The sequence below is a fragment of the Pholcus phalangioides genome, unplaced genomic scaffold (assembly GCF_987345545.1).
Source record: "Pholcus phalangioides strain wild (caught in Gottingen) unplaced genomic scaffold, Ppha-v1.0 ptg000003l_1, whole genome shotgun sequence".
In the NCBI taxonomy this organism is placed as follows: Eukaryota; Metazoa; Arthropoda; class Arachnida; order Araneae; family Pholcidae; genus Pholcus; species Pholcus phalangioides.
In genome coordinates, this window is record NW_028301596.1 from 9,878,130 (window position 1) to 9,905,494 (window position 27,365).

Here is a 27,365-nt window from a genome sequence, read left to right on the forward strand (position 1 = left end):
ATATGAAATATATGGAAATTGAATTAATTATATGACAGATAGTATAGTAAAAGAACAACAAAATATGCAGTTTGCAAATACAGTAGAGAGTAGAACCTTGGTTATCCATGCACAGATTGACCAGGAAGCTGATTAACGGTGCTATAAAAATTTCAGTTTCATGATGTTATTGTTGTTGTTTTTTTTCATTGGTTATGTAAGATTCCGTGAAGGTTTGTGATGAAAACTAACATTTCCATTTTGAAGAACTGGATTCCTTCATTCTTTAAAAGAACTGCCCCCCCCCCATTCTCACCATTCTCAGATCTGAACTCCCATGTTAATGCAGTAAAACAGAATAGCAGCCTACCCGCCCATATGCACACATAAGAACCGGACATTGTCCTGGTGGGATCTCCACTAGAAGATTTACAGCCAGTTACAAGAAATGCCAGCAAGTTAGTGGAAATGTATTGCTTTTTTTTCTTGCAACTGAAAGATAAGTCATAAGAATACTGTAACTTTGGATGTGGTCACATCACCACATGGTTCATCGGCTAAACCAGCGTTATTCCTTCTTGTGCCATTCTTGTAGTACATTTCATAACTGAGCAGAATGACTGACAGAAAAAGGATAACTGTGCTTTTTGTTTATTTGTGACCATCTTTCCCAACATTAGCCCCGATAATCAAGGTTCTACTGTACATGATTAAAAATGTTATAATTAGTAGACTTGATACTCATCTTTTTCTTCTGCTCATTAAAATTGTCAATGATGACACCAATGAACAGATTCAGGGTGAAAAATGATCCAATGATGATGAAAAATACAAAATACAAATACATGTAGATGTTCACTTCATCTATTGGTTGTTCATTTTTCTGTTAAAAAAATAAATAACAATTAAAATCTTGTGAAATTCGTGCCACAAAACCAGTATAATGCAACTATGCCATCAATAGTAGCAAGAGTATTTGCTGATAAAACAAATTAAATTCTTCAGAAAATGAATACTGGGCTACTTGAAGTGAGAGTTCAGTCTCCAAGGAAAAATTAAATATACACTATTACAACCTTTGAACTGGACTTTACCGCTGATAGGAAGTGGGCTTGGTTTCCCACTTCAGTACATCAACAAGGACTGTAGCATCGGCAAAAACTGTTTGTGTTGCTGATCTGAGTCAAGGAAATTGCTTTCTGATATACTAATCTTTTTTTTCATTAATCTCCAAGAGGGTTCTCTAGTTGTAATTTTTTTTCTAACAATCTACAGAAAAAACAGTCATAGAAACATTCCCATTTCTCAGATGAGATTTATGCTATTCATGAAATTGAAGATTCCCCCAAATTGAAAGAGAAATTGCACAAGCAACAAATTGTGGTTTGTGTAACATTATCGATCAGAAACAGCAATTATCCTTAGAGAAGAAGAAAAAATATTAATTTGCTACTCTCTTAGTATCATTCAATGAACATCTCTCAATTTAAATAGAAAAGCACTTCAATAGCAGATGCCATCACCAGATTGGTACTTTGTGTAAAAAAAAGTACAATTAATGGGTTCTTTTAACACGACAAATGTGACACATTAGATCTTTACTGAAAAGAATGTAAGGGGAGGGGGTGGAAAACTTTTACTCACTGCTTGTGTGTCGATAGCACTATTCATGATATCGATCCACCCTTTGAAGGTCGCCTAGAAAATAAAAAATCATAATTAGGATATATTGTTATAAAAATTATGTTTGTGTTTGTCTAGTGAAATAAGACCACAAAATCATGATTATTTATATAATCATAGTGGAACTATATAATAGCAAACTTACAGATTTGTGGTATGTATATATATAGTAGGACATCCCAAATTCGGACTGTTGGGACCTACGTGGTCCTGGATTAGGAAATTTTCCAAATTATGGATCCACATTTGTTTATTTCCCAAGTTTTCATATTTATAGCAATAATAAATCTCCTCGAGCACTTTGATTCATATTTTAATCAAAAATTAATAAAGCAATATATGTTATTCGTAATAGTGATCTGCGCTCTAACTTTGTCAAAAGTTCAACATTTCTTATATACAGCACTTGAATATTGTTTTCTTTTGCAGCTTCTGTGTGTGTATGCAACATCACTTGACGTTTGCGGTATGTTCGGAAATTCACTTAGATGATCACAGAAAAAAATAGAGCAAAAAGTTATAAAACACTAAGGTTAACTGTACAGTGCAGAGAAATGAAATGAAGAAGAATGAAGTGATCAAAGCTACTTTCTGGCTAATCACATTCATTGAGGCGCGCACACACACAATTGCCATTGTTTCTTAGAAGCCTTAAAATCACAGTGGGCACCAAAAATAAGGGTTACAAAAAAGAAATAAAATGGTTGATACATTAGAAAAAGCCAAAGTATAATTTAAGTGAAGAAAAGGCATCAAAAGTCTACAGTTGAAAAAAAAAAATCGGCCAAAGTGTCTGGATTATGAGTGTCTCGATTTGGGAGGTTCTACTGTATAACAATCCCTAAAATATAACAGGATAAATCTTTAAAAAAAACTAAAACATTCACACAGAAATGTGAAATGAATAAGAATGCATAGATGTAAATCAGAAGGGAAGAAAAGACTTACCACTTGGAACAAGGCTAGGTAGGCATTTAACACATTATCAAAATTGATCTTAGGAGCATCCCACGTCAAATTCTTAGCTTCACAAGCATCTTTATTAGGGGTATAGCTGTAATTGGTACGTTCTTTTTGACCATCAACTTCCTCAAAGCAGTAATGGAACTTTCCTCCGAATAAATTCACACCCATGATTGCAAATATCAACCAGAAGATCAGACACACCAGCAAGACATTACAAATGGCTGGTATGGCTTGTACCAAGGCGTTAACAACAACCTATGTTTATGGTATGTCAACATATTAGTACTCTGCCACCAAAAAAATATTTTGGAAATTCAAAAAATTTCCAGAGAGATTAATTCAATATATATCCATTACAATACTTCAGAATTGAACTATTCTCTCTGAATTGTTTTATACACAATATAAGGAATTTCAGCATATATTCTTTAGTAAATATGAGTGAATAAGCAGCATTCCCACACAGTTGCCAAAAATTGCAGAATAAAATTATCTAATGTATAATGATCATTTTGGAATTCAAATGTACCATAATTTCCCGTAATAAAGCAACAGCTTATATAGCTTCAGAAGTTCATTTTTAGCTTCAAGGCTAATTCAAAACCGAGCTTATCTACTTTTTTCCCGACAATGAATGAATGGATACCACCGGACTTATCCCATTGCTGAGATCTCTTCCAACCCAGCTTCATGGTAGAGTCTGGAACAAAGTGTGTATCTAACGGTTTGAAAGCGTATCTAGTGTTGTGATTTTTTAGTGCCGCCATATCACTTATTTGAACTATAGGAGGGAAGTGCAATGATTGCAAGGCCTGTTTCTTTCTGCGGTGAGACTTTTTAATGGGGAGATTGGCTTGCATTCACGCCTTGAAGTTGGGAACCACAGAAAAACCAACTTAACCAACCACCACTGTGGCACAGTGATGTTTGAACCCGGTCTTTGCTATGCAAGTCTGTCACTATGGCTACTTCATAGCTTTGCAGCTTCACAGCAGCTTCATTTTTTTAATATACTGAAATTCTTTTTGTAATCCAGCTAAAAAATCCAATTCTTACTCCAGAATAATGTCTAATGTCATGTTATATCACACAACTTCCACAGAAAACTTGAATGGCAAGTTAAACACACAACATTTGACTTTATTTTTCAATATCAGAGGTTTTCCTTTTTTCATTTTTGAACAAAAATCATAAACAGTTTACAAAATGGAAACAACAATTTTTCTTATTGCTGCTTATGAATCTTAGTGCTCAATTACCTGAAATTATGGTATTCTGACTGTATAGTGGCCTATCTTGTGTGTAATATAAACTAGTGAAAATTAATTTGAAATTATATATTTTTTTTAAATTTAGATTTTTTTAACATAATTTGCCAAGTAAATTGATCAAAAGTTAACTAAAACAGCAACTAATGCAGTTAGTTTATATGTTTAATGATGAAATGAGATGTTGATAAAGCCCTTGGTTACTAAATCTATAATTTCAATGTTTTTTTAGTTTTGATACTTTCGTTTGGTTCATACCTAAATAATGTACAAGTGAAGTTATATCACACTGAACCAGTACAATTACAGCGTAGTGTATATTTTTGACTGGTGTATATACCTTTATATATATGTATATATATAAATATATATGACACACAAAATAAAGAGTTCTGCTTGTTGTGATACACCAGTCAAAAATATACACTACGCTGCAATTGTACAGGTTCAATGTGATATAACTTTACTTGCACATTATTTTAACTTCAAAATGAAAGTAAAAGACGACAAAGCAATAAAAGTTGCTTATGATAATACTTTTGCAGGAATTAGACGAAATCATTCTAAGCAAACTTTTCATAATGAATTCAGAGTCATGCAGTTGACATTTCATGTTGCACTGTACATTAAATTACAATATACCATTGTTTAATTATATATATCCTCCATTTTAAATTCAATATGTATGTATATTTGATGGTTTGAACGCAACTGAATGTGAATAATATCTAAACAGGCAATTCAGCCTATTGCTTTAATAAATAATTAATAAAGTCAGCAAGTTCAGATTTTTCTCTTGGGAAACTGCTAAAATTATATTTTTTTAAAACATAAGCAATGTGCCAATTATTCTGAGAAATATTAAAATTTACATAAGAGATAGAATTAACAAAATATGTGTAATGTCATAAAAGAATAATATGTCATATCACTTATATATTACATTCCATAACATAATGCTAGCAGACAAGACAAAAGTAACACAAACATAAAGACACAATAATGTTACAACACAACACTGCATTGCACACAAGAATATTCACTAAAGAGTTTATGTTACTCAGAAAAACATGCCAAAAGAATGGTAATTTCAAACAAAAAGCATAAAATTCATGATAGAAATGCATCTTCAAGACAAAAAAAGACACATTTAAATGCTCTCTCACATCACATGCAAACAATGCGACAGAAGCGCAACTTACCTTTGACTCATCTTGCCAGAAAAGTTAAATAGAAAAAATCTAAGCTAATAAAAATAACTAACTATATAGTTTTTATTTTTTTTAAATATCTCCTTACTGGAGAATGAAACAGATTTTAGCAATTGACGCCATTCCCATCAGAAACACATTTTTTGTGTGTCTCCCCCATGCATGCAATGAGAATGATTATAGATATTTTATTGCTGAATTTTTTTTTTGGGTGTATGATTTTTAGAAATACAGTGCATGCAGAAAAAAAATCGGAGATTAAAAAGAAAACTTAAAACAAAATTATACATAGAAGATGATAAAACTTTGCATATTTTCAGAGTATCTTTTTATTAAGAATTTCAAATGGATCAAAAATTGAAACTTGGAAGGGGACCAATGTACTAAAACTCTCCCTCACAGTTTTTTGTAACACCGAATCATACACAACTGCTGGCGGGTCACAGCATGCAATGATCAACACTATTCTTGAAACGTCAACATTTATTAATAACTTTTTGAAAAATATGTGGTTCAATATTCGTTAATATCTTTTAAAGACTTCACAAGGCAATAGAGAAAATGCATTTAAGCACATGCCTATATATATGTAGCATATTCAAAAAAACACTGCTCCACAGAAATAAGATCTTGATTGCTAATTCTAACACATGTATGTTTGAAAGTTAAACTTAGATTGTGTAACAAAAGAAATGAATTCAGATGTTTCTTATTGACTATATGTTTGATGGTATACACTCAACCAAACTGAAATTTACTGAAATATTTCAATGATGACCAGATTAAAAGTAAAACTTATAAAAAAAACCACTATATTCTGAGCCTATTCTCATAACATTCTAAAATTTTTTTATTCATTTCGTTGTGATAACATTTGATGCACATAGATGTGCTAACTAGGTAAGGGTTTAATTTAAAGACAATTTCAGACAGCTATAAAGACATCAAATGTATGCTCTGGCCAACATTTATACCTATAATATTGATGAATAGTACATAACTCACTTGGCTATCAAGTGGTATTTGTGTAGGAAAACCCACAGACAAATGAAATGCCTACCTTAAAAAAGCACTCTGAAAATAAAATATGAAGTAAACTTTAAACTGTGTTTGGGATTATTAAAAGGTGAAACTGAAAATATAGAATAAAAGGCTTCCTATACTAATGTGGATAAGATTAAAGAAAAAGGCCAAGAGTGAGAAGGAAATTAGAGTGAAAAGAAAATAAATATAGAGAAAGTTTTAATAAATAAAAGTAGGTGAGTTTATAATTTTTGAAAGCATGCATAGATGAAATTCATCTTGGTGCTCGTGAGATGGATCTCAGAACAAGTCCAGTCTCCCGGCACTCACCCGCATTCCTTGGAAGCGCGACAGAGCTCTCAACGGCCTAAGCGCACGAAGCGTTCTCATTGTCTTCAGCGCTTGGATATTTCCGGCCCCAAGTTCAGAAGCTACTAGATTGATCACAGATACCTGGCGAGGGGGGGAGGGGTAAGAATTTCAAGTTTATGAGCACACTGAGTAATTTTCATCTACTTAAGACAGAAATAAAGGATGGAATGATAGTGCAGGCAAAAAAAAGGGGGATTTGAAAAGAAGAGGGTCAGGCAAAGGTTGGGAAAATGTGACTGAGGTTGGTTGACGGCTGGGGACTACGCAGCTGAAGCATGTGATTCCCATAGATACCATTTTTGTTTTAATTTGAACCTCATCATCAACTTTGTTGTCTCGAATTGAGTCTTGTTTCACAAAAAATGAGTGCAATTTTTTCCCCTTTCAATATGCCTCTGAAATAGCTAAGACTTTCAAATAGATTAATAATAGTTTTTCATTTTATTAAATTGCAAATGGATCAACTGGAAATCAAAATATACCATTAAAAATGCAACAAAATGTTTAATTGGAGATGTATGGAGCTCTTTGAAAAAAAAGAGCTATGATGTTGCAGACATGCATTTTTGATATCTCCAGTTAATACAAATACAGTGATACCTCGGCTAACGAAGATAATTCATTTAGTAATCATATTCATTAGCCGAAATGAATTTGTTTCATAGGTTTCTATGAACAATTGTTTAATTTGCTCTGGATGCAGCTCAAAATATAAAGATAAGTTTTATGAAGCAGCAAAAAAGCACTATATAAAACAAGACGAAACTCATTACAGGCTGAAATAGGCAGCTTGACATAATTGGAAGTAGAATTTAATAAAGAGTCAGAAACTGTAGTTTTTTTCTATTTAAAGTTTGTGCATAATAAAGTTAGGCTCCTAGTGATGCAATCATCTCATTTCTCTGTCTCATATGCAAAGATGAACTCTTAAGAAGGCACAACAGTTTAGTTTGATGATGAAGTCTCACCGCATGCTTCTAAAATACCAAAGTCAGGATTTTTTTTTTCTAATAGAAGTGTTTTCCTCTCAGTGTATTCATTTATTTCACATGAAATGGCACAAATTTCTTTGAAAGAACTAAAGATATCATTCCTGGAAAGGGATGGCAAAGACAAATTAATTGAGCTTGAATAACACTAATTCTAGTGGTAATTGACACAAAAATCCAGCTCAAACCATAGGTGTGTTATATTAGCTTGGCATCCACTAAAACACTCATTAGTCAAGCCTGAAAACTGCGTAAAAAACCTTCATTAACCAAGGTATCACTGCATAACACCATTTTGACCTTACGAAGAATCAATAAATTTTTCTGGCAATGAATCTGGCAAACTTGCAATAATCATAAGCTTTTTCCATTGCACAACCTTCACACAAACATACACATTAGTTCATACACATGCAGAATTCTTGCTGCAGGACAATGTAATGTCAAAGGCACATAAAGGCACACACACACACGCACACATAGCCTGTTCGCATGAGAGCAAAACAACTGTTATCAGTTTTTCATTTCAGAATTTTAAGCAACAGAATTCATTTTAATATATTTAGGGAAAAAATAGATTCAAAGTAATAACATTTTGATCTATGAATTTTGAAAAGAATTACAGAATTCATCATGATTATTTTAAGTGCAATAAGTTCCAAAAGAGAGATTAGAAAATATCATGCTTTTTAATCAACATCAACTGTTCAAATAGCTAATGTGTATAGTGATTGATAATTCTATAGAAAATGCATAAATATTATACTCCCATGAGAAGTGCATATTATATTGAGGAAATATTAAACAGAAATACAGTCAACCCCACTTAACATATAAACAAATAACTGCTTATACAAATAACATCCTCTGGAACAAAATTTCTCCCATGGAGATAAGTTCCTTGCTTGATGTTTTGATTTCAAAAATAATTTTCCCACTCACTAAAATACTAGGGGGATTCACACGGCAACTGTAAATGCATATTAACCACTACTACTAAACCATGCAAGCATCATTAATTGGATCAATAATTTGCTATCCTTCAGGTGCATAAATGCATATCTATGTGGAGATAACATGACGACTCATGCACAAGCTGAATGCCTTTAGGGAGGTGTACTCTCTCCGATCTTGTGGTGTCTAGTTGTGGACTCACTTCTGGACAAAATGGCTAAATCTGGAATGGCTTGCATTGGTTATGCTGATGTAATTGTCGCTAGGGGCAAATACATTGATACTGTATCTAGTATTATGTCTGATGTCCTTAGAAAGGTTGAAAAGTGGTGTGACAGTGAGGGACTTTCTGTTAACTCACAAACTCACAAATGAGTATCATGGTTGCATTTACGAGAAAAAAATACCTTTCTTTGAAGAACATCAAGTTCTTTGGCCAAACTATTGAATATCCCAGTGAGGTTAAATTTCTAGGTGTGTACCTAGATCAGAAACTGACCTGGAAGAAGTACCTTGAGTTTTGTCTGAACAAAGCTAAGAGAGCTTTTTGGGCTTGCAGGAAATGCCATTGGAAGAACATGGGGATTAAATCTTAGAGCCATCCACTGGATATACTCAATGATCATCTCTCCTGTTATTACTTATGGTTCTGTTGTCTGGTGGTCCAGAACCAGGTACAATACGGTTAAGTCCAACTTGGCTAAACTAAGAAGAATGGTTTGCATGGCCATCTCTCTGGCTGTATGAAAACCACTCCTACTGAAGCATTCAAGCTTTTACTCGGGTTGTATACGCTACATGTGCATATAGAGGCTGAAGCAATCATCTGTATGAAAAGATTCAAGAATTTGGGTCATTAGAAAGAGTACTCACAGTACTTATCATGGGGGTGGTCTTGATGGAAATGTCACACAGCATCCATATCTCAACACGCCAAGTGATGGCATGCTTTCTAAATTTACATTTAATAAGCCTTATATGGTTTAATTCCCTTCTAGGGAAGACTGGGCATTGCTCCCACTCACAGTGATGGAAATCTTATTTGGTATACTGATGGCTCTAAGCTTGGAAACAGTACTGGAGCTGGAGTATGCTGTCCTGGAGATAGTACACAGTTATCATATCCTTTAGGTGGTTACACACACTGTTTTTCAGGCTGAAATCTTTGCAATTCTCATGTGTTGTAAAACTTGCATAGATAGAGGTTTTATTAGAAGATGCATTTTTATATATGCTGATAGTCAGGCTGCGCTGATGGCTCTTCAGAAGTCTGAAATCACTTATCATGTGGTCTGAGAGTGTTACACTGCACTCTGTAATTTATCCAACAATAACAGAGTGAAGCTTTTCTGGGTACCGGGTCATTCAGGTATCTCAGGTAATGAATTGGCTGACAGGGTTGACCATTGGGACTCCATTTATTGGTCCTGAGCCAGCTTTGGGCATTTCAGGGGAATTGATCAGAAATACTGTTTTTAACTCACATTCAAGAGAAAACAGTACCAAGATTAGCTGAACACTGAAGGTCAGCGACAGGCAAAAGAGAAAATGTGACTGCCCTAGTTTTAGGCAGAAGGAACTGATGAAGCTCAGCAAAAATGGTATTTGTAGAGCTGTTGGTCTACTTACTGGCCACTGTACTCTTAAAAGGCAGCTTAATGTCATAGGAGTTAGTAGTGATTCAACCTGTAGAGGTTGTTTATATAAGGAAGAAACAGCTACTCACTTTTTTTGTGAATGTGAAATGTACTCTGCACACAGGTTTGAGCACTTGGGTTGTAATTTGATTGAACCATGAGAGCTTCAAGACATTCCTATTAGATCTCTGTTAAACTTTGCTTCAGCTACAGGTCTCTATTAAAGACTTCTATTTTCTTTTGTAAGTTTGGATAGTACAATACACCTTAGGTCACAGTGTTAGGTTCTGTGGAACCACCCATCCATAAGTCTAAAACCACACATGCACTTTATCCATATTCCTCTGCGGAACTTCTAATGAATTGGTACATGTTGGAATGTGTATGTACGTGTTGTCAACCTAACACGAAGTTTGTTTCTGTGTAGTGCTGCCATCTATTTTTCTAACTATGAGTGAAGTGTAAATGATTGAATATTTGTACCATTGTGGGCTTATTGCTCTCTGTGGTGAGACATTTTAACTACATGATATGTGGGAGATTGACTTGCATTTGTTTCTCAAAGATGGGAACACATATTAACCACTATATACATATTATGTTCATTAGATAAAACATTTAGAAATAGTAGAAAACATCTGACCAGTTAAGACTAAGAAACCTAGATTTATGGCCTGGTAGTGTGCAAGCTCTCTTCAGTACATTGAATTATTTTGTTCTATTTCTGTTCTTTGTTTAGCCCATAGAAGGCGCTGACTTTGTCAATGAAAGTAAAAATCTATACAAATCTACAAATGCTTATATGGCTTCATGCAATGTCTTGAAGTGAGAGAAATGAGCATGAATAAAGAAAAATAATTTTTGTTTATGAAACAAATTAAAAGTTTTGGATGTAATAAAAAAACTGAAATGCCAAAAAGGTAATGTAATTTTCCAAGCTCAGGTGTGTGAAGCATTAGGAAAATTCTGACAAGATTGGTGAAAGAACAGAAACGTGATCAAAAAATAGAAGATAAAATATGATTTTGATGGTGTTGACCAATTCGTATTGCACTTGTTTCATCCTGAAAGTATCTAAAATGCATTAATCAACCTTGCCATGATTCTGCCTCAAAATAATTACACTCATGGAAGCAAAGGAACAATTTGATATTTAAGACATTACAACGACAGTTAGGTTCGGTACGTGATACAATATTGTAATGTGTGAATGGTTTCATGAAATTTAGCTCCAGTTCTTAGTGAGTATAATCTGGAGGACATTTTCAATTATGATAAAACAACTTTGTTTTACCAAGCTATGCCCACTGGGACTATAGCTGGATTCTTGGGATACATATACTTTTACTTATAGGCTCTAAGGGTTTCAGGTGGAAGATTCACAGAAACTTTAAGTTACACAAAAAGAGATTTCACAATTCATCAATTTAGGCTAAAATGAAAGTAACAGAACTTATGAGACCTCAGACTGTTTGCAAGGAAGATGTAGATCCTCCACATCTTTGCACAAAGTGGAAAAATCATTAGCTTCAATCCAAAGACACTTTGAAGCTCAAGGAGGTGATTGTAACATGCTTTTAGCATAGGATCTAGATAAATTTTCTCAAGAGAATGACTAAGCATGAAATGATGAACCTCTCCACTAATTATACAAAGTCTGCATGGGTATTTTCTACTTGTATATAGTCACTGTATCTGTGCGTTGTTTTATTTTATTTCCTATTTTATGTATTATTATTATTCTTGTATAATAAAGTCTGCCCCACAGTCCAGCCCCATTGGGGATATGCTAAATTTGCCTGACGGTTATAGATCATGGACCATGTTTGGCTTGAAAGAAAGAAGAAAGCAAGCAAGGCTGACTGTAGTTGTGTAACTGAGTGCTCATCTCTCTTGACATTTGAAGAAAAAGAAAGAAAAGAAAAACATATCAATCTAAGGCAAATTAAACTTAAGTGCAAGAAGTATAAACATGATAAAATTCTATGATATCTTTTAATTTTGAAGTTCTAAAACTGTGTGGAAGATTAACTAGCAAACCCTATAATTATATATTTATAAAGAATCTATTTATTTACATTTTACTAATGATATTGCATCATGAGTGTTCGGAAAAAAAACATATTAACTTTAACTTATGCTGGAAAACCCTTTGCATTAGACAAGGGCAAAAACTAAATGTATGCATGTATATGATATTGATTCCCATTTGAGACTAACAACCTGGGTTGAGGAATAAACTAGAGCGGTATATTGTATCACATTATGAAAACAAACTCACATTTTTAAGAAATCACTTCATAAATATACACATTTTTTTGCAATACCCTCTACACAACAGTTACTGTGCTCTCAGGGGGACAGAAATCACAGGACAGCCAAAGACGTTACAATTCAGCAACACACTGAGGACCTTTGTAGCAGTGCAACAAGCTACACAGATCACAACATCCATCTTACTTACTCTCATCCCCTCCAGTCGAGAGAGGGCTCTGAGGGGCCTCAGGGCCCGGAGAGTGCGCATTGTTTTAAAGGCAGGAATGTTGCCCATGCCCATTAAGCCTACAGCGAGGTTAAAAATGGATACCTATGGAGTGGAAGCAGGAAGTGTATAATAAAAGCAAGGAGGCAAATGCAAAAAATTCATAAAGCCATATGTGGATGCCATGTAGGGGGAAAAACACAAGGTAAGGGGAAATTGAAAATATCACATGAAATTATGCAACATGAACATCATATTCAAATCACAAATACAGAGGAAAAACAGTTAAATCCATATTATGGACTTCATGAGCCAACATCTGTAATGAGAAGAAGAATATGAAATCACACACAAACATAAAAATTAAACTTCATGCTTTCAGATTAATCAAAGTGATATTCTAATGAGGAATTATAGTTTTCTTTATGGTGAATCCTAGAGAAAATTTAAACAAATAAACGACAGACATCTTTCTAGTACTTTTTTTTACTTAAGAATTTTTGATTCGTGTCACACAACAGTGGCCTATGGTTTGTTGAATACAATGATTGAATTGAATTATTTCGAACTGGAGAAAAGCATACATGCCCCAGCTGAGCATCAAACCCAAGCTTGTTTAGTTGAAGGCTAGTGTTGAAAACACTCAATCTCAAAAATCCACATATTTTTTGCTTTTCATTTCTTGAAGTTAAAAGCATTATAATTGTTTTTCTTACAAAAAAATGTAGTTTCTTGTAGAAAAAACGCTAGCATTAACCCTTTATTTGGCAGTGTTGATCTCAAATATTCATATACATGGTTCTTATATTTTTTACAAGTAAAGACATTGTAAATTTTGAGCTTATTTCGGCATTGATTCTTCTAAGCAACTTCTAAACATTTGATTTTTATGTGAGAGCTGTTTACAAAGTGCCTATAGTTACCAGCAGAATGGCTTAAAGTACATGTGTTCTCTATTTCTTGACAAGCCAAGCAAAGAATGATCTTTGACCCTTGCATTTTTGGAGAGAAATACTATGTGTGGAGGTGGCATATCGCTATGCATCCTCCTTCAACAATGATAGAAAAGCAAATTGCAAAACAAAAAAATGGAATTTTTAAACTTTTAAAATATACGTAAATCATATAAATACAGTGTGTTCTCTGAAATGCAATACCTTTACTTTTTTAAATATTGACAATACATTTTTTTTTTCATGTAATAGCATTCAGGATACCCCATTTGCTTAATATAACCCCTCAAAATAATTCTCCTCTGGTTATTTCAATGCTCGCCAATTAAAGGGTTACAATTTTAACAAAAATGCAGAAATAAAACGTGACTGCTCTTAAATCAGTTGGCCTAGCATTGTCTTAGAAGCAATATTTATGAAATCATGTATATTATTTTGTAAGGCTCTGCCATTGTTTTTGATAGCACACAGAACATTTTTTTAACAAGCTGTTTTTCTTTTAAATATTTACAGTGTGTCTCAAGAAGGGGGAGCAAAAAAGGAATAGGTTCAAAATTCATCTACACGAGCTCCACTGTATGTACTCAAAGCTGCACACACTGTAAAAATGTTTAGTTAGAATGAACCTCGGTAGTCACATATATGCACTGATTTGGAGCATACAGAAGTAATGCCCTTTTTTTGCTACATAAAAATGAATCGTGTTACTTTTTCAATTTTGGTGCTTCCTTATTTAAGGATTTTGAATCATGATATTTACGATGAAAAATTTTACACAAAAAAATTCAGTGCTATTGTAACGCTAATATAATTTTGCAAATTCATTGCCAGTGAACAAAACTTAATAAAATGTGTACTTGCCATACATTTCCTCCCTGAATAAAATGAACATATTGGGTTTGTGTTTTTCTCTTATCATTTCATTTTTAAGAAATAATTAAAGGAGGTGTAGGGGAAGGGAGGGAAATGTGCAAATTTTTTTATACTCTTTTTTATCAATTTGTTTCTTCGATGGGACTCGGGTGGGGAAACATTTATCCTCTAAGAACGCAATGTAAAAAGTCTCCAAGCTTGGATCCACAGTGGCTGATCGAAAAAAAAAACATTAATTAGTATGAGTATATTGAAATATGTATTCATCTTCATTTTATTTAATTAAATTTGTCATTATCAAAGAAGTCTAGCTTCATTTACATGCTAACATGTAGCATTAGTGCTGTAACAATAGAATTAGGAAATGTCTAGTGTTAAGTTAGTCAATGTTAACTGTGGTGTGTGAGAAGATCATTTCTCAAAATTAGTAAGGACTTTAAAACAATAAATAAATAAAAAGAGTATATAAATTATGACGACAAATACACTACATGGCCAAAAAAGGTCACAATACATTCTATTGCAGGACTGCATAGTAGATAGCCTCCTAACAAAACTATAGAAAAAAAAATCTATTTTGATTGCTTCGTTGCACATCGCCATCTGGGGGCTAATGTTGTTACGAGCTATTGTTGAGTTTGGAGGCTGTGTCGACTGGACAGTCCCATTCAGTTTAAAGAACATATTTTTCTAATTAATAGTAGAGCACTCGCCAGTGAAATTAGAGGTTGGTGGTTGGATTCCCCTACAGAGAAATGTGACTTCAGGAGTTGTTTCTGTTGTTCTGGACAAGGATCAACAATATAGTGAAGTCAGCTGAGTATTTCAGCATGTCAAATGACATTTTACCACTCACTCAATAGAAATTTTCTTGTCTGAAGCTGATTGTTTCAGAATGATTATAGCAAAATGAATTTTTTCTTGAATTGCGGAAAATTGGTTAAAAGAGCAGGAGTGAATTGAACATTAGAACATTTCGATTGTCAACAATTGCTTCTAGACCTCATTTCAAACAAGAAACTTGTTAGAGTAGAATCTGAGAAGCAATTCAACTTTCTTTTTTTGATTCACACAAAGGATCTTGATAAAAAAAAGTTATCCAAATCTGGCTAAAAGGATAAAAATAGGTGTTGAGATATTGCATGACTTCCATGAAAAAACTAATATTGGGCAAATGTACGCTTAATTTGCGTTAGTGATATCAAACAAATTGTTATAGTCACTTTTTTTTCAGCCAGGCAGTGAAGATACACATCCAATATAAAGAATACAAAATGCGTTGCATCAGAACTTAAAGTAAAATCATAAAAAATCAAGAAATATAGGTACAGCAGGGCATAACAAATCACAAAAAAAAAAAAAAAAAAAAAATTTAGGCATTAGAACAATTTATTTAAGAGCCAAACTTTTCCCTAGCAAAACAGATAAAAAATAATGTTTCTCTCAACTTTTTTAGGACTTAGTGTCTACCTTTGGTATTGATAGATATGCTGACATGAATTCCAAAAATTTGTGGTGCCCTCTCAGATTTCAATTTAGTGACCACATAAAGATGATTTTAGGCCCAATACCTATTTCTGAGTTGCCATGGTGACCTGGTTTTCAGGATTTGTCAGGCCTTGGGTACAGCCAAAAACAATTTATTCCTTTTCACACTATTTTCTGTCGGATGATACTCAATGGGCCTATAGTTCAATTTACTTTTGAAAAAAAGTAGGGAGGCTTTTTCCTAGAAACTGCCTCAGTGAACCCTGCACAGCTGAAATTTCTACCAGTTCATGATGCTTTCTTGATATGTGCTGTCACAAAATTTTGAAACCGAAATATAATATACAAATGCAATATTAGAATCATGCCATGGTGTATTTTTCCATATTTCCGGTGTTACAGTCTGGATGTTGCATCATGCAATTTCGGCTGTTTCTAACATTGAAGGAGAAGCTACATGGAAGAATTATTAGTTATTTCAGCTGTGTAAGCCTCACTGAGACAGTTTAAAGAAAAAGCCTTCTCTTCTTGCTTTGAAAAGTGCACACTAAACGCTGGAATCATTAAATATAATCTGAGGAAAGATATTTTTAAAAAGAATAAATTATTTTTCGCTGTACCTATATTTCTTAATTTTACTTTAAGTTTTTATAGAATGCACATTGTAGATAACACTAAAATAATATATGAATGACATTTGATGACAGAAATTTGTAAATTTCTAGAAAATAGACATAATTTCACCAAAAATTGAAAAATTTAATAAATTTCTAGGGTCTTTCAGAAAGTGCAACTTATGCCTTTATTTAATTTAGAATTAAATCATCATCTTATCCCTAAAATTTCATGATTTAAATATGAAACATACTTCTTAGAGCATTGGAAGTGTTTTCAAATTGCAAGAATTAATTACTGAATGAAAAATGTTTAAAATAAAAATATAAAATTTTTGTTGAAATATTTCACAGACTGTAAAACTCAAAAACTAGGCAAAAATATGATAATATAGACCTGGCTACAGAAAAAAAATGGTTGATGCTCACCAATACAATGACAAAATCCAGCCAGCACCACGCGTTATTGAAGTACTTTCTGAATCCCAGCGCCACCCATTTGAGTATCATCTCGAAAAAGAATAGGACGGTAAACACCTTATCCATGTACTGTAGTGAAATCTTCAGTGTAGGTCTGGTATCTATATTTACATCTTCAATGGCCTATTATAAGAAAAGGTAAGTTAGGTTTAATAATATTACAATAATATCAGAAACCAATAACAAAGAAAGATACCAATTGACAAGTTAAAAATTTTCAGAATAAATGACAAGATCGGGGGTGGGGAGAAGAATCATGGATAAAAAAATTGTATTACACAACATGTTATACATCTTGTGTGTTTATGTAGAACAGCATTTCTCAACTTTTCTGAAAACGAAGGACCAGTAAAATGACTGAAACAATTCCACGGACCACTTGTATCCTGTATTATGGGACATTCATGTACTTTTAGTTGTTCAAATTGTTTTATACATTTGTCCTGTTTTTTCTAATGATGCTTACTTGAATTTGTAATGTTTACTATAATCATGAATGAATGGCGTTTTCATAACTTGTTGTGATAACTATAGTAGTAAATAAAAATATTCATCTTACATATTTGTCAAGTTCAACATTTCCCCCCAATCTTTCAGTGATACAATAGGTGATTTAATCTACTTATGGCAACATTTTTTTATGGCAATTGGCAATATCCAGTACTTTACCATACTTAAAAGATCCCAGTTCCTCTTATTTTTCTCAATGAAATATGGTCATCTAGTCATTTGAATGATTTTTTTTCCATCAAATTAATTTTTGTTTATTGAGAGTTTATTTCCTCCCTCCCCACCATTTAGGGAACTACTACTTTGTTTATTTTCCACCCTTAACTCATTTTTGCAGTAATTAGCTAACTTGTTGTAAATTGCATCATTTAACTACAATTAGTGATATCCCATATTTAGGTTTGCGATTTCTTGCATTTTTCTTGATGCTATATGGTGAATCTAAATATAAAGGAACAATTCTTTTTTATTTGAATCCATATAAATATTATCAATATCAATTACAGCAAATAATTTTTCATTCGGTTAGAATCAAAATATCAAGATTGCCTGCAGAACACCTATGCTATCACCGCAGATCATAGGTTGAGAAACATGTGGAACATACTTTCACATATGTCTTGCATAAGATATTCGTTTTATATATTATTATGTGTGTATTAATATTGTAAGCATTACCATTATATACCGTCAGACCAAACACGACCTGGGCTCTGTCCCTTCCAGGATGTAAGCTCTTTACTCGTGCGGATTGGATTGCACAGAGGAAGGCCGGGGATTCTGGGCAGGAGTGCCCACCGGTGAACCATGAGCGACTGGCCCTTCCTGACCCTATTACCATTATATACCAACATCATTCTGTTTAAAATCGCTAAATCTGATGTCATATACTTTGAACTGTTACATTACATGCCCTGAATTTATGATTTTTTTGTATACTGTATTATACTGGACACTTGGATCAAAATGGAGGCTAAACAGATCTTTCTGGTTTTCTGTCCTTTTGGGCTACATAGTGTATATGTATATGCTTTTTTCATTTGTATTCTTTTTTCTTGTTATTATCTAGTATTAGTGAGTGTGCATGTATTTTTTTGCAATTAAAAAAAATTACCAGTGCTAAACTGCTGACCATAATCATGGTGATGATCACAGTTTCAAAATATTTGTCTTCAATGAGTATAAAACATTTGGTACGTATTTCCTTCCAATTGGCCCAGAAGTCAGGATTGTAATCTTCTGCACAAAATGCAATTTTCTTATAGCAGGAATCCGGACAACAGTCTGCTGGCGTATCGTTGTCGAAAACATCTGCTGTTGTGGTCTCTAGTTTGTCTGTGTCAACATCACCTTCAGTTTGAGGACTAATTTCACTACCAGCAATAACATCTGAAAAATTTAAACATTACATTTAGAAAATATTTCAAATGAAAATAAATAACAAGTGAATAAAAATGAATAAAACCATTACCTTCACCCAGATCCTCCTTACTGGCATCTTTCTTCTCATCTTCTGAACCATATTGTGAAGATCGGCTTGTTTCCTTGGACGGTTTTTCAACTATGACTCCACGGTCCTTAAGGCCATTATAAGACTTGTTGCTCAAAACATCATCATCTTTTGGACCATGGACTTTATTGCCAAAGATCTCCTTTTCCTGGCAAAACAGCATCTGTTTACCCAAAACCGAATCAGTGAAATAAAAAGAACAAAAACTCTTCAAAATTACTAACAAAATCAGCAGATTGTTTTTTGCCAAGCGACTACGTGAAGTTAAGCCATTTATACAGCTCCAGCGTTTCTTTTCATTTAAGAAGCAGAATTTGAGACAAGATGCTAAAGCGACACAAAATTAAAATTTAACATTGAAACTAAAACTAAAATAAAGTTTTTGTAAACTTCATTTGCAAACTCTGTTTACAGATCTTTTTTTAACACATTGTTCTTTCTCAAAATATGTACTACTACAATAAAAAAGTTCTGAGACTTATTTTATTGCAGAAGAGTGAATACAGGACCTGTTTATTTGCATTTCCTTTGAAGTGACTACCTTGTGCAATTATGCATTTTTGCCATTGTTCATACAAAAATGTAAGTGCAGATTGTGAGCCTTTTTTTGTCACATCTTCAAGTGCCTTCATTATTTAACATCATCGGAACCTGAGAAATGTTGCCTTCTGAAACAATTCTTCATCCGAGGAAAAAGGAAAAAGTCACATGGGGCCGCTGTGGTGGTCGAGTGGTTATAGTGCCGGACTCGTGATGCGAGGATCCGGGTTCGAACCCCACAGTGGTGGTCGGCTGAAGTTGGTTTTCTGTGGTTCCCAACTTCAAGGCACAAATGCGAGCCGATCTCCCCGTTAAAAAGTCTCACCACAGAGAGCAACAGTCCTACAACGGTAAATCATTCAACCATAACACTTCACTCATAGTTAGTAAAACTGGGGGCAGATGACAGCACTACACATGGCAAGCATTACACAGAAACAAACTTCACGTCAGGTTGCACTACACGTACATGCATATTCCCGCATGTACCGATTCGTTGGGGGGTTCCGCGGGGGGGGGGTGCATGTGTGGTGTAGCAGTAGTAGGTAGGGGCTCGGGGATCCATGATGTTCTTAAGTCAGCCACCTCGTTGGGCAGTTTGCCTGTTGTGGCGTTGTATTTGTATTTGTATAAGATCAGAACAAGCTGGTTGTGAAAGTATCAGAATGCAATGTTTTGGAAAGAAATCTGACACCAGGAGGGACTGGTTAGTCCTTAAATGTCTGCATGATTCGGTGAGAAACAAGAGACTAGATCTTTGGACAGCCAAGTCACGGATGTTCCATCATAACAATGTGCCAGCTCACGGGTTCCGCCTATTGCCAGACTACCTCTCAAAACATCACATTCTGATACTTTCACAACCAGCTTATTCCCCTGATCTGCCCATGTGACTTTTTAATTTTTTCTGGAATAAAGAATTTGCTCGGATAAAGAAGAGGGGCAACAATTCTCACATTACAAAGAAGTGCAGTGAGTAGCGACAAAAGCACTGGAGGATGTGACAAAAAAGACTTGCAATTCGCATTCACATCTTTGCATGAACAATGGCAAAAATAATTGCCCATGGTAGTTACTTCAAAGGAAACACCAAATAAACAGGTTTTATCTCTATTTATTCTTCCGTAATAAAATAAGTCTCAGAGAATCTTTTTAACATAGTAGTATATATATTTTTTCAAATATATAAAAGAACTGATGAAATTTTTGAAAGGTAATAAGCGTTTACTTATGTATATGTTACAGTCGAAGTCAAAAATCTGATCATCCTACACATTGATCAATTTGCAACATGACCAGGAGCTATGTGGCCACTCTAACATTTTTTCCTATTTTTCGACATATAAAAATATTGCCTCATTTACACAAATTCTAGACTATAGTTGTACACTTTTATTCAAAAACGATGGACCAGCACTTTGGCACAAATTAGAGTAGCCCAAATAGAAGTAGACTTCTGGAGAGCAAAGCTAACAATTCTAGAAACTATATCAAGTTGGCGCAACAACCTCTTTGAATCTTATCTGTAGGAAGCTTTGATCCGTGCAACTAGAGGATCTCAGAAAAAATTCTAAAAATTACTACCATACTATGGGGAGGTGGGCGATTTTTTGTATTTTATTGATTATGAGGACTTTTTATTGGCATTCAAATTATCTGAGCTTTACTGTGTATATTTACCGTGAATAAATGGTGAAATTTATAAAAATACAGACAAAAAAAAGCAGCTGTTTATATTAAAAATGAGCCAACAGAACCAGCAGCAAAACTGTCAAAATAGCTTCAATTTTATCACATAATGCAATTTAAAAAGAGTAATTTAATTAAAAATATTTTTTTCTTCTTGACAGAATGAGGATAATGTTCTCCTAAAATTTGATGTGCAAACTTAAATATCCAATAGTATGAAAACATTGGTTGATAGAGCGAAATTATCAGTTCCAAAACATGTTATAAATTAAATTAAATTATTCAAATCATATAAATTTACCATTTCTCTATTGTCAAGCGGCTGGACTTTGTTCTGGACTGAATTAACCAATGTTTTTGAATTGTTTTTGTTTTTCATCTTGTAAGGCTTCCCGTCTTCTGAAATAGAATGAGAAAGCGTTAATATATATACAGAGTGAATCTTTTTCAGCATATAATAATAAATATGCAAAATAAAAAAATGATGCAGTTTTAATAGAGGAACAATTAAGCTCAATAGATATTCAAATGGATGAAATCGACAAGGGAAACTGAACAGAAAATAACCTTGATATCCTATGTCGTAACCATCTGGAAGAACAATTTCTAATTCAGTTTTTTCTTTTGGACTCTTTTTATCTTTCGAAGGCAACTGTCCATCCACCATGAGCACTGCAGGAGGTGCTGCTGATTCTTCTGCATCTCCATTTTCCATTGTCTGGTCTGCTATTTGATTTGTGACTTTTGCACGAAGGCCCTGCAGAGCAGAATGCATGAAAATTCATTTATACTATATAAAATGAATGAATAAATACATGAATTATTTAAAAAATTGCAGCCTAGAGAAAATAACTACTGAAATACATTTTGATTCCCCCCCCCCCCCAAGTATTATTATCTGATCAAATTTATCATCATGCAGTTAGATCTCATGCTACTTATATATATATTGGTATATAAGGTCAGCTCATAGTTCGGTAAAATATTTTGATACATTTCAAGTGTCTTTTTTAAATTACAAATAATTCAAGTTATTAGAGGAAAAACTTTTCTTAAAAAAAGCCCTAAATTACAAGCAAATATTTTGCTAATACTAAACTCTACATGCAACTCGTAAACATCTAACTAGAGAAGTTATGTTGTCAGAGTTATGCATGTTTTGTGTTCCCGGATGCTGCCATCTGACATATTTTGGAGTAAACACTGCAGATGCCTGAATTTAAAAAAAAAATATATTCAATCGAAGAGTACGAAACATGGGAGAAAAGCTCATTTGATATACTACATGAGTTCTGATGCTCTGGATATGTAGAAGTTAATAAATGGAATAGCTTACCCCCGGAGGTAGTTAATTGTAACACAATTGACACGTTTAAAAAGAAATACGATAAGCTATCCATACTTAGATTAAGACAACCATAATATTCTTTATGGGCATTGTATAATATTTTATGTGTATATATTGTTTACAATTTTTGTTAATTGCATTATTAATTGGGTTGCTGTATTTTTGAAATATGTGACATCCATATTTTTATGAGCATCTTTTTCTCAGCCACCTCGTTGGGCATTTTGCCTGTTGTGGCATTGTATTTGTATTTAAGTTGATAGTATTGTCACAATGTACTGTGTTTTATAAGCGAACTACTTTTACCCTTGCATAGAATACTGGATATAATAATATAACAATATTATACTAATTTATTTTTATACAAGTATTATTATTTTGAGGAGTGTGGAACAAAGTAACTGGATGTCTACTATAAGGGAAAGTAAGATTGGAGGTACAAGATTTTCATAATGCACGTAACTTTCAAGAACAAACAATCTCATAAGTTGAAGTATTACTCAAAAAAAAAAAGAACATAATGGAGACGAGAAACCATAATTGTAGGCTATATGGAGAAAAAAAATACCTTCAGTATATTGAGCAGTTTTGATTTGACCCAGTCAATGGCCCTGGAGATTCGGTTGAAGGCTTCAGCAATTCCTTTTGTGTCATCTCCAGCAGGAGCTTGAGATAAGTTTGAGGCACCAAATGAAGACAGCAGGAGCGCAAGAAAGAGATTAAGCACCTAGAAGAAAGCAAAAAAATTTGTGGCAATGCTTTTTCAAAATCACAAACCTTTCGAAATGTGGAAAGGAACATTAAAAATACCACAGCTGCTTACCACAAGATTGCCAATAACCACAGTGGCGAGAAAGAATGGCACACACGGCCATCCTGAAACTAACATACAGTCCCACATGGATTCAATCCACTCTCCACACAACACACGAAAAACAATCATGAAAGAATGCATGAAGTCAATGAAATGCCATCGTGGAATTTCACCACCATAAAATCTGAAAAGAAATTATTTTTAAATTATTGAAAAAAATTTAAGCAAGTAAAGTAGGGATTTATTTCAAGTTAGGTATATACAGTGGTGTCCTGATTTTCAAGTAATTTAAGTAATAAGCAAATATATTCTATAAAAATGTATGCAAATATATTTTGAAAAATATCATAATTTAATATAAGAAAACATAAACACTTTAAACAACAATGTTGAACCATGTAAGCGATATTATTCTAATTCTTACTCCAATACACTACTACTACTAAACCCCAAATGCACCTTGTTTATATTTCTCTGCGGAACTGCTAACAAATTGGTACATGTTGGAATGCGTGTGTACATGTTGTGAACCTAACGTGAAGTTAGTTTCTGTGCACTGCTTGTTCAGTGTAGAGCTGCCATCTATCATAAAATTTTCTAACTATGGTGAAGTGTAATGATTGAATGATCATACCATTGAGGGTATGTTGCTCCCTGCGACGAGACTTTTAACAGGGAGATCAGCTTGCATTTGTACCTCGAAGTTGGGAACTATAGAAAACCAACTTCGGACAACTACCACTGTGGCGACAGTGGAGTAACATATAATACACTGTACAACAATGTCAAAACTTGTAAGCGATATTACTCTTAATTCTGCATATAATACACTGTACTACCAAGCAAATAAATTTTTATACTATCATTAATATTTTTTGTATATCTATATATATAAAATTGATTTTCTGTGTGTGTGTGTTCTCTACACAAATCAAAAATATTAGATCCATTGTCGCCAAATTTTGCATATATACCAAATCGGACCCGACTTGAACGATAGGCTACTTTAAAATTTCGTCAGAGCACGGCAAATGCCCCAAATGGGCAAAAAATGGGCAATCACTTTTGAAATGTTTACTTTGGTTCTGTGGTTCGCTAGCAATGCGTTTCAGATGTGTATATGCCTTTACAATGGTTTGTCACTTCTTTAACACTGCCAGTGTATGTATAATAGTTTATGCCTTTATAATGGTTTGCCACTTTTTCAATCCTCCCACTAATAAGAGCTTTTTGAACAGACGTCAGAATCATCATCATCATCATCACTTTGAAGGACAGGCAAAGGATGATCCCCATAGAAACCAGTGTTAAAACTGCCGATTTTACTGTAGAAATGTGGAAACTTAGTGGGGTTTTCCACCACATCAATAATTTTAGAAATTGTATTAAATTCTCGATTTTTAAAATATTGAGTTAGCTTAAAGACATACGAATCCCAGAAAATTAAATATGAAGTAATTAGCTGGACCTACTTTCAAGTTGGATATTCATGCAATAACATTGATTTCAACTTTTTATTTATATCTTCTCAAGTATGAAAATTGTCTCCACATTGTATTTTAATATTCAACTGCATAAATTCATATTGTTGAGGAAGTTTTAAAATTAATTATGGGCCTGTAAAGTACATCAAAGAAATCCCGCAGCATTATTTAAGCATTTTTGGAAGCAGAAACAGGCAGATGAATAACTCAAAGTTCGGGGTGGGGGGAAATCGAAATACTTAGCGCCCCTTTAAAAAGGGGGGGGGGAAAACATTTTAATTTCTACGTTTCTTTAAATCTAGATTTGTTTATTTCATGCGTAACGCAGGAAGTCGCCATATTGGTTAACTTAGACCCGGTTTGTATGTCCCTCAAAGAAAGAGGGAGATATCACGTGATCCAAAAAGCCTCATTGAAGAAAACCCAGGCAGTGCCAGGTATTACAGCTAGTTTAGTATAAATCAAGGGAAGACACACATACATTACTTTATATCAGGTACTTTGATTTAAAATGTGAGTTGTTTTTGGACAAAACAATATTGAAGAAGGAAATATCATGAACACATATCTTTGGGTTAAATCCGTGTAAATTGTGTTTTATCCCCATTTACGCTGGTTTTTTTCCCAATTTTTCTCTGATTTTGAATTCAAACATTTTAGCAAAGATTGTACTTAGAAACACTAAAATTTTTTTTGTTCTCATAAGTCGTCATCTGGTGGCATTGTCAGCAATTGAGAGCTTTGGCTTGAGTTAGGTCCGACAGTCCATGTATGGTCCTGTTCAGTGCACACAAGCTCCAAGAAAAGATTGAGATATTCATTGCCTCTGCAGTCTAGTGGTCTAGGGTGTTCACTCGGAAAATGAAAGGAAGTGGGTTCGATTCCTTGCAAGGGCAGTTGAATTTCCTCTCTTTCGTAAATATATCTTCACAACAACTATCTTGTATATATAAGCATTTTCAGAAGCACCAGAAAATCTTTAAGAGGGATTTTTTAAATGTTTATTTGACGTAAAGCTTTTTATATAAAGCTTATATTTTGTCCCAGTACAAGAATTATTTCCTGAAAAATGGTTTCCTAAAAAACTAGGTAAGAGACAGCAAATATTAAAACCACAAATATGAAATTTGTGAATACTGAGGGCAGACTGTGTTACTAGAAATTTATATGACATTCACAATGTTGCACATTGAAACTGACAGCACTTCACTAAAGTTATCATTCCCCTTAAGCTGTCATAATTTCTTGATAATGTGACAACTAAATTAGGTTTTAAGTTGTATTTTGATATTTTTTTTCTATACAACCTCTTGTGATATGACTTATTTGAGGTCTACACATTATTTGGATACTTTTTCTAATTGGAAGAATGCCTCTAGGATCAACAGTTAACCAGTAATTTGTGGTGCATGCTGTTAGCTAAGCACCCTGTGTATATGCAGTGGAATCTTGATTTATTTTATTTATTTTTACTTATCTTATTTACATTTGAACATAAATGCATCAAAAATCAAGATTTAAAAATTATATTTAGACAAAAAAATTAGACAAAATAATAAATTAGACAATAATTAGACAAAATAATAAATTAGACAATAATTAGACAAAATAATAAATTAGACAATAATTAGACAAAAATTATAATTAATTAGTTAATAAAATTTGATTGGATGTTTCATCCTAAAAAAGATTTTATTGCACTACTTTCATGTCAAAAGAAAGACACTTTCACATCAAAAGAAAGTAGCACCTGTGTCGAATTCATCAACACTTTAAAGGGTCATGAGTTGGAAACACCAATGCCATTCTCAGAAGAACATGCACTACAGAGATGAGTAAAATATATTTATGTTTTGCGATATTATAATATGTGATTTTGAGGGAGATATTTAGAAAAAATGTGTTGTAGCAAATATTTCAGAATCTCTAAAAAATATTGTTGTAGAGGGATTTGTAGCAGTAAAAGATATCAAAATAAATTTAACATTAGATTAAAAGCAATTTCAAAGAAACTTTGAAAAAAAATAACATCATACAGAGATTTATTTTTATATCCAGCATCATTGTAACATTTCACTACATATATTTAAAATGCTTCCCAATGGTTAGGTGAGGAAAACATATTTTATAAAATTCATATTTGTTTGCATATTCTGTTTAAAAATGCAATTAAAAAAATAATAAACTTATGAAAATTCTTAAGAACTCACTTTTCTTTATTTGTTTCATAGTTCTTGCCAAAAAGCTGCATCCCCATCACAGCAAAAATAAATATGATGATACCTAAGACGAAAGTCAAGTTTCCTAATGCACCTACAGTTTTACCCATGATGGAAATGAGCAAATTTAATGTTGGCCAGGATTTGGCTAGTTTGAAAACTCTCAACTGAAAAATAAAGGAAAAATAAATACCTTTTAATATTTGAAGTTTAAATGTTACATTGGATTGATATTTAAAAAAAAATATTATTTTTGTATCAGTCACATGCCTTGTAGAT

At 33.4% G+C, this 27,365-nt stretch overlaps 1 protein-coding gene across 11 annotated transcripts in view; it reads right to left on the bottom strand.

The window, feature by feature from the left end:
* Positions 1–27,365, bottom strand: part of LOC149088024 (sodium channel protein para-like) — a 270,116-nt gene that overhangs the window by 27,403 nt on the left and 215,348 nt on the right. For 5 of the 11 annotated variants that reach the window (XM_089243934.1, XM_089243917.1, XM_089243876.1 and 2 more), the window contains 12 exons: positions 27,078–27,253; positions 23,393–23,567; positions 23,138–23,296; positions 21,789–21,978; positions 21,523–21,620; positions 18,954–19,155; positions 18,597–18,871; positions 16,922–17,095; positions 6,461–6,583; positions 2,611–2,883; positions 1,624–1,677; positions 725–862 (listed from right to left, as the gene is read on the bottom strand). In XM_089243934.1, the coding sequence (XP_089100060.1) occupies positions 725–862; positions 1,624–1,677; positions 2,611–2,883; positions 6,461–6,583; positions 16,922–17,095; positions 18,597–18,871; positions 18,954–19,155; positions 21,523–21,620; positions 21,789–21,978; positions 23,138–23,296; positions 23,393–23,567; positions 27,078–27,253 (2,037 nt within the window). Of the gene's footprint in view, positions 1–724; positions 863–1,623; positions 1,678–2,610; positions 2,884–6,460; positions 6,584–12,546; positions 12,670–16,921; positions 17,096–18,596; positions 18,872–18,953; positions 19,156–21,522; positions 21,621–21,788; positions 21,979–23,137; positions 23,297–23,392; positions 23,568–27,077; positions 27,254–27,365 lie in introns of all 11 variants that reach the window. The other 6 variants (XM_089243891.1, XM_089243951.1, XM_089243900.1 and 3 more) reach the window with 5 other exon arrangements.